This window comes from Gracilinanus agilis, chromosome 2 (assembly GCF_016433145.1).
Source record: "Gracilinanus agilis isolate LMUSP501 chromosome 2, AgileGrace, whole genome shotgun sequence".
Classification (NCBI taxonomy): Eukaryota; Metazoa; Chordata; class Mammalia; order Didelphimorphia; family Didelphidae; genus Gracilinanus; species Gracilinanus agilis.
Genome location: NC_058131.1, coordinates 695,353,036 through 695,361,466, shown reverse-complemented (window position 1 = coordinate 695,361,466; position 8,431 = coordinate 695,353,036). Strand labels below are relative to the sequence as shown.

Below are 8,431 nucleotides of genomic sequence, written 5' to 3'. Positions count from 1 at the left end.
TCGTCCGACTTTGGGCTTAGATTGTTAGCCAGGGCGGTGATCAGATGGCCTGCTAGAGATCCCCAAGACGGTCCGCAGGAGATCTCCTTCTGGATCGGGGCCCGCGGCTGGTGGCTACTCTGCGACTGGTCATTTTGGGAATTCTGGAGCCTCCTAAAGGGCCTGTCGGCTCAGCATCACCTCTTCGACCTCCGTACTGTAACAACATGATAGAGTTTGTGTGCCGCTTCTCTGAAACGGGGCCACGTATATCTGGGCCGGGTCCCTCACTCAGCAATCCCAAGTGGGTCCGAGAAGAAGCAGAGACAAGCTGGCTCTGTCGTCCCCACTTTCTTTTCTCTTTAAGAATGTTCCCAGGGGCCATCATCAAGCTCCCTGTCCCTTCTTGTGGCTGGGGAGGGAGCTGAGATGAAGAGCTTCTTCTCTCTCCTCCATGCCATTTGGAGGAGGAGAAAAAGCACGCAGGTGGCCAATGCACCTTCCTTCTCCCCCTTTCTGGCTCACAGACCCAAGTTCAATCAAGGCTCGGGGTACTAGAAGCCTGCAAACTCTGGGAAACGTCCTCCCTCACAATCCTGGCTCGCCAGTTCTCTAGGAGCATTGCCCTTCCCGGGGCTTCCTGGGCTTTAGCCGTCTTCTGCTCCTTCCAATGGCCAACAAATGTTCAGTCTCTGAAAAATCAGCTGGGGCAGACTTCCTTTCTGCAAAGATACCCCACAGCATTCGAATGCATGTCCAGCCGCTCTCTACCTCTCAGCATCACGAGGTGACGGTCCCCCCGCAGCATTCCTCAGCCACAGAGCCCAAATCAGACTACTGAAAAGCGGCAATCGCTTCATCTCTGCTCGCCTCAGTCACCTCGTCACCTATCTCACGGCAATCAAGCCGATCAAATAAGGGCATATTTGTAAAGCAGTGCCTGGCACGTAGTAGGTGCTTAGTAGGTTCCTGCCTAGCCCAGCCCCACTCACTGGTTTTACTTGTGCAGAAACTCTGCAGCTCTCTGTAATCTGAGTTCTCCATTGTTTGGTTAAGAGAGCCAGGAGAGATGTGGGATGCTTCATTTTTCTTTTTTTTTTAAACCTTTAACTTTGGTGTATTGGCTCCTAGGTGGAAGAGTGGTCAGGGTGGGCCATGGGGGTCAAGTGACTTACCCAGGGTCACCCAGCTGGGAAGTGTCTGAGGCCAGATTTGAACCCAGGACCTCCTGTCTCTAGGCCTGGCTCTCCATCCACTGAGCTACCCAGCTGCCCTACTTTTCACTTTTTAATAGGACAATCTTTGCTATTAAAGGCACGCGTCCATTTTGAATTTACTGTGCAGTCTGGTGTGAGACGTGGCCCTGAGCCAAACTTTGGCCAGCCCGCCTTCCAGGCCTCCCTGCCGCTCTTTCTGTCAGGTGCGGAGTTCTCTCCCAAGTCATTTCCCCCCCAACACGGGCCTGTACAAACAAAAGCCACGCAACCAGGACTGGAAGGGGAATAGCAAGTGGGGAAAGCTGCGAGCAATTTTGCCCAAGAAAAGTGGAATTTCTCAAGTTTGTAGAGAACGAAGTCAAATTGAAGAGAAGGCGAGCCAGCCCCGAGTGACGAGCGGTGCGAACAAGCTGTTTTCCCAAGAACAAATCAAGTCCCTCGACGATCAGAGGGAAAAAGCTCCAAAGCCTTCCTGGTTAGAGAAGTGCAGCTCACACCTAGCAGAGGGGCCGGAGTGACAGCAAAGGGAAGCGATCACCGTTGGCGTGAATGTGGCAAAATCGGGACGCCGAGACGTTGCTGGTGGAGCCGGGAGCCCGTCCAAGCGTTCTGGAAGGCGGTCTGGAGCGGTGCCCAGAGGGCTATAAAACCGTGTGCACCCTTTGATCCTGGAATCTCCCCACTGGCTCGGGCTCCCGAAGAGCTCCTTAGAAGGGGAAAAGAGCCACCCGCACAAAACCGCTGCTAGGAGCCCTCTTTGGGGCGGCCCAGTGACTGAACAAAGCATGCTGGGAGGCTGGCTTCGGAAAGAGCTCGGAAGACCCCCACGGACGGATGCAGAGCGAAGCGGGCAGAACCAGGAGGACGTCGGGCAGGACGACGGCAATACTGCCCGGTGGTCGGCTGCGTAAGCCGTCAGGACACTGCAGGAATCCGGGCCCGGCCCGAGGGCCTCGCCGCAGGCTCGCCGCCTCCAGACAGCCACTTCTGGAGTCGGGATGCAGGCCCCAGTCGTTTATGGAGAGCTTCCGGGCTGCGGGCGTACTTCCTCGCAACAGTGACCGGCATGGAAGCACGCTGGGCCTGGTAACAGATCAAACTGTTCCCCCTCTCCGAGGGGGGAGGGGACAATCGGGGTCTTACAATGCCAGAAAAACACATGTTGACAACCGTCATTCCACGTAATTGGGAAAAGAAAAGGTCCTTGAATAAGAGACCCTGCCAAACCCCACTGAGCCACCGTGGCGACGTTTGGGCCTCTCGGCTAGTCTCGTTTCACTCACTTGTTTCTCGGGTGACCCAAACAACTGTAAAGCGTTCCTGTGGAAGATCAGCCTCTCTGGCTCGTTTCCCCCTTTGCTTGGCCTAACGGTAAAATGCGGAGTTGCCTTGGGGATATCGTCCTGCTCTCCGCCATGAGCTCGAGGGGCGCTTCTGCCCTGGCTATTTCCGGGTATCTGGGGCGCTTCGCCCCCTGAGCGCCGCATGCATTTTGGCGCTAGTCTGAAGGGCGTTTCTCGGTTCCGGGCTCTATGGAAAGGCTGCCGTTTGGGTGAGTTTCTTTCGTAGCCGCTATTCGCTGGCTCCTTCGCTCGGGGTCTTCGCGGATTTCCTGGGAAACTGGCAGAAAGCAGCCCTGCGTGCAGCAGGCACGAATGGGTTTTCTCCTCCCCGGCTGGCTTTCTGAGCACTGGCTTCTTTCGCCTCTCTGGCGAGCAAGTGTAGAAATGGGTCAGACGATGGTCGGGAGCCGGGCTGGCCTTTCTTTCCGGCTGTGTTCACGGGAAAGCTCCTAGGGCACCCCTGCTGCCCGGGACGCTGCCCGGGACGCTGCCCGGGACGCTACCCGGGACGTTGCCCGGGGCGCTGCCTCTCCATCTCATTCCTTCGGGGATTCAAAAGAGGGTTCCTCTCCGGCTCCTTGGCAGGCTCTTCAGGGTGACTCTCCTTGCCCCCCAGGGGCTGGGGCTGGGGCTGACACCTTCCCGAGGATGCCCTGGGCTTTCCTGCCCTCCCCCTTCCTGCTCTTGTGACCTTGGCCCAGCCCGGCTGGCCTTCCTGGAGTCCGACAAACAAACATTCTCTACTGTATCAGTGAGAACAATGAGGAGAGATGGAGCAGTAAGAAGCTGGCCCCCAAGGAGCCCGAGACACAATGGGGTGCCCCTCCCCCCCAGGAAGGCCGGATCCACATCTGGGGGGGAGGAGCTAGGGCCCCATGCTCCTGGAGTCTCCCCAGGGTGCAGAGCCTGGGAGTTTGGGCACCCACAGGCTGCAGGAATGTCGGGGCGTCCCAGGGCACAGGCTCAAGGCTAGGAAGCCGGTTCTGGGCTCATCTGAGGGATGGGATCTCGTTCTAGGCCATCCTCGGGGGGCAGTGCTCCCCCCACTCCCGCTCCTGGAAGGCATGGGCGCCTTCACAGACATGCCTGGCAGCCTGGAAACCCAAGAGCTGGGGATCCTCTCCGAGGCCTGGAGGACACGAGCAGGCTGCAGGGCTCCCTGGGGGATGCGGGTAAACTTAGGGAAGGGCTGCCCTGCCTCGGACCCTCCTGACAAGGCCTCTGGCCGCGTCTCATGGACGTTCTCCACATGGACTCGGCCGAGCCCGGCTCCCGGGCCTCCTGCGCAGACGGCAGGCGCAGACAGTGGGCCGACTGTTCCAGGGCTAATGGACTGGCGGGTTTCTTCCTAGACATTCCACGTTGCTGTTTAATGAACGCAATGGGCCAAACTCGCCCCCAGGGAGCCCTGGGCCGGCTAAATGAATTGCCTGGCCCTAAGCGGGCATGAGCAGGAGACGAAGCCCCGGAGCCGGGTCTGGCTGGCCCGCTTCCACGTGCCCTCTTTGGTCCCTGCGTTTGAGGTGGCACTGCCCCACCTGGAGACCACCGCTGTGCCGGAGCCCCCAGGAGCGGGCCCTGCTCAGCATCCCTCCGCCACGGGAGCCCCCTTGGCCCCTCCACCCCAGCCCCAGGCTCCCCTGCTCCCAGCTCTCCCCTCCGAGGCCAAGCAGAGCAGGCCCTTTCCCGGGGGGGAAGCCCCCAGCCCTCAGCCTTCGCCGTTCTGCTCCCCTCTGCTGGGGAAGTGGATCCCCCCCAGCACTGATGTCTGCAGGGAGCCCTGTCTCGTCCTGGGAAGGGGGGTGGGAACGGGCCACGGCCCTGCGCATGCCTGCAGCCTCTTCCTGGCATCCCGCCTGGCATCCCTGAATCTCCTGCTACACGACACCCCAGAAAGAAAGCAAGTGAAGCCAAAGGAGACGCTCAAAGGGACCTCTGCCACTCACTCCAGACGATCCCACAGGAACCGAGCCACCCAGGAAACCCCCAGAGACAACCCCAAAGCAGCCACGAGACCCGCGAACCCAGCCCGGCCCTTGGCCGCCCACTGAGCTTCTGGGTCCTCACCGGAGAGTCCTCGCAGCAGTGCCCCCCGCCACGCGGGGCTGCTCCTTTCCCCGGGCTGAAGGAGCCTCTTCCCTCCTTGGGACGGGCTTACTAGCAAGCAGAGGCCCACTGCTTCAAGAGCCCAAGAACGCCTGGTGTTCCTGCCCAAATGTGGCCCAGGGCTGATAAGGACGAGCCTGGAGGCCCCCTGGGATTCCTGGGAGAAGGCCAGCCTGGTGGGGGCGAATCCTGGGCCAGGTGTATCCAGGGACGTATTTGTGGCAGGAAGTCGGGATCTCCTCCCACCTGGGCCACCGCAGTGCAAGTCACTGGCTGCAGGATCAAAGCCCCAAAGAATCAGAAGGAGAGCCTCGAGTGCCAGTGGCTGCCCTCAGATGGCATTTGGTTACCAAGGCCTTTCCTCGCTCCCAGATGCGGCCCCCCGGGATCCGGGCTGGCCCTGGGCGGCCTCCTCCTCTTGCTGGAATCTCCACCTCCTAAACCTGGTCAGCCCTTCTCTCCTTTGCTCTCTCTCTCTCTCTCCTCTGCACTTCCCCCTCCCCCCTTCTCCTTCCCCCCTTCTCCCCAGCCTTCTGGCCCCAAGAAGCCGCCTCCTCAGACGGTCATTGCCCTGCTGGGCGTCCCCCATCTTAGACTTGCCAGCTTCATTTTGGGGGCCCGGGGCCTGCCGGCATCTCCTCTCCTGGGTCTGGAAGGAGGGGAGCTCGCTGTGGGCCTCCCTCAGCCTCCCCCCGCCAGGTGCCCAGGGGCCTGCCTGTTGGGCTCTTCTGGCACCCGCGTCCGCCCACCATTGGCTCAGTTCCTTGAGCTTCCAGGCCTCCCTGTGGAAAGTCCTTGGCCTTAGGGGCCTGCCAGCGTCGTCAAGCCGAGGCACTTACTGGCTTTGTGAGCCTGGCTAAGCCCCTTTTTACCTTTGTTTGTCCGTTTCCCCAATTGGAGGGTCACAGGATCAAATGACTGATCCGAGATGACACAGAAAGCCAGCAGCAGCAGCAGCAGGACTTGAACTCGGCCCCGGTCTGTTGTCTAAGGAAGCCATTCTCCTTCTCCTGTGTGGACTCTGGAGGGGCTGGACTCCCCCTCACGCCCCCATCCGTTCAACTGGTAGAGAAGCCTTTCGTGGCCCATCCCAGAGCAGGAGACCGCAGCAGCTGTGGGCGGCCCCGACACGAGGCAGGGCACGATGCCCCACGAGGAGGACTAGGCAATGGCACTGGGGCTGGACGAGGGAGGCTTCTGCCCGAGTCCAGGAGAGGGACAGGGGCCCGGCAGGGGCAAGGAGGGAAGGGAGGAAGGGAGTCTGGGGCACCTGCTACGGGCCAGCTTTAGGGTGACCAAGTGATTTACCTACATTCGAGATTCATGACAACCCTGCAATGCAGGTGCTGCTCTTCTCCCCGTTTCACACGTGAGGAAACTGAGGCAGACAGCAGTGATTTGCTCAGGGTCATGCAGCTTGGGTCTGACTCCAGAACCAGCAGTCCATGCACTGTGGTGCAAAGGCACGGCCATGGAAGATGGGAGCCGGATCCCAAAGGGGCAGGATGGGGAGAGAGCTGCGGTGGGGCAGAGAAGCCGAGCAGAGGAGTCTGGGGGGATCCCGGAAGCGAGAGACCCTTCGACAGGTGCTCTCGGGAACCAAGCCGCCTGCCCGCTTTCCCTCCTTCCCTCCTCTGGGGGTTCGATGTATCGCCAGACGAGGAGACACAAACCATCTAAAAAGGGACACAGAGTCACATCGGGAGAGAAAAAGCTGGAAGTGAGGGGGGCCGAGAAGCCGGGGAAGGCGGAGGCTCCCGGAATCTGGAGCTTTCAGGACAGGGAGGCCGTGTGGCCAAGGCATGTGCCACCCAGGGAGGGCATTTAGGCCCTTCTAACTGAGACCGAGAGGGCATGAAGGAGCGTGACGGGGCAGAAGCCAGGCGCCGAGGGAAAGAGGAAACCACCCTTTGGGCCCTTTAACGGCCGGCTGGAGGCCCTCCATTGGATCCCAGAGAGGATGAGGGTTTGGATGCCGGGGCAGACGATGGGCTGGCGAGGGAAGCCCCCCAGCCTTCACATTTCCAGGGGGCAGAATATGCCAAGTTGTCTAGAGGTGCCGGTGGCATCCTGGGGCAGCTGGGAGGCTCAAGCCGGGCCTCCGGGCAGCGAGGCACTCTCTTCCCAGGCACCGGCCACTCTGCTCGGCAGAGGAGATCGAAGCCGGTGGGGTTCTCAGGGGGCCGGCCCTTCTCCCGGTCCTGGCCTCGCTCCCAGGCAGGGCCACACCGTACTCAGTGAACTCGTGGCTTTCCGGGTGCTGTTCTTAAAGGCCCCAGCTGGCCTGTTCATGGTGCTCATTCCTTTCAGTGCCTTCACTCTCCCTGGATAAAAGGCCACAGCCCGGGCAGTTGTGGGCCACCCACCGTCACGGCCACCCCAGAATCAGAAGCAACATGACTTCTCTTTTTGGCCCGGAACGTGGTGGCTTTAATGATGGCCCCCGATAAGGGCTCTCTGCTCCTCCCCCACTACAGGGGTGCTCTGGGGGGAGGGCCTGGGATCCCCAGGATAGGGGCCAATGGACACTCCCCAGAGGTGGAACTCCTTTTCTGGCCTAATCCTCGGAGACCAGGAGGCCTACCACACATCCTCATCCTCATGCTGGGGAGCCAGCTTGCCAAAATGGTCCTTGAGGGCAATCGAGGCAGCAGCAGGGAAGGCAGGAGAGTGGGGTGTGTGGCTGTTCCCCACGGCTCCCCACTGGTCCTATGGGGAGCCCTGTCTGCCCTTCGGGGGCCCTCTGGGGCTTGCTTCCCACCTTCCTGTTAGCACTGTTTGGCAGCTTTCTGGGGTGGCAGATCTACTGGGAGGAGGGCCAGAGAAAGGCCCAACAGGTGCCTGCTGGCCTGGGCCTGGCCTTCCTCTCCTCCTTGGGGGCCTGAGAACGAGAGGCGGGCAGAAGTGGGCCCAGTCGGGTCCCTGTGGATACTCTCGCTGAGATGCCCTCTTCCAGGTCTCTGGATCCGGAGGCTCTTCTGCTTTTCAAAGCCTTCCCAATGGCTCCGGCCCGGACCCACAAAAGGGCTAGCGAGGCAAAGGAGGTGCCCACCTAGGAAGTCTCAGGGCCACCCACAGCCCCACTTTAGTAGCCCTAAGGCCCAGCCCGGGGGATGGCCCTACAGGGATCCTAGGGCCAAAGGAGCTCCAGCTGGCCCCTCCGCCCACCACGGAAGCCTCTGGCTCGGCCAGGAAAGGAAGAGCAGCGAGAAGGGCCGGGGCTGGGGGGCAGCCCCCCTTTCCACGCCTCTCCGGCGATCCCCACACACAGGCACACAGACACATACTCTGCCCTCCTTCCTTTCTTCCTCCCTCCCTCGGGCTGGCAGCCCTGGGGCACTGGTGGGGGAGGGACCCGTCCCTTCCTCTCCTCCCCCCGCCCCTTCCCCGGCCCCGCCCCTGGTGCGGTGGCGCTGCCCCTTTAAGAGCCGCCGCGGCGGTCGCAGGCCGGCCGTGACGTCACGGGGCGCGGAGCCGAGCGGAGCCGAGCAGCTCCGAGGAGTCCCGGAGCCCGGGCCGCTCCGCCGCGGCCGCCGGAGCCGAGGAGCAGGCGCGGGCCGGAGCGGCCAGGAGCGGAGGGGCGCCAGCCCACGCGCGGACGAACGGACAGACAGACAGACGGCCCCACGCACGCACGCACGCCCGCCCGCCCGCGGGCACGGCCAGGCCGCCTGGGCCTCCAGCACCCCCCGCCCCTCCCCGCCCCCCGCGGAACGACAGGCCCCGCCCCCTCAGGGACCGCCCCCTCCAGGCCCCGCCTCTCCCTCCTCCCCCTCCTCCCGCAGG

The 8,431-nt window shown here is 61.9% G+C and overlaps 1 protein-coding gene across 1 annotated transcript in view; it reads left to right on the top strand.

Annotated features, from left to right (window-relative positions):
- Nucleotides 1–3,960: 3,960 nt before the first annotated feature.
- Nucleotides 3,961–8,431, top strand: part of INPP5A (inositol polyphosphate-5-phosphatase A) — a 147,204-nt gene continuing 142,733 nt past the window's right edge. Inside the window, exons 1-2 of the mRNA XM_044660306.1 lie at nt 3,961–4,443; nt 5,175–5,315. Of these exons, the coding sequence (XP_044516241.1) occupies nt 3,961–4,443; nt 5,175–5,315 (624 nt within the window). The remainder of the gene's footprint in view (nt 4,444–5,174; nt 5,316–8,431) is intronic.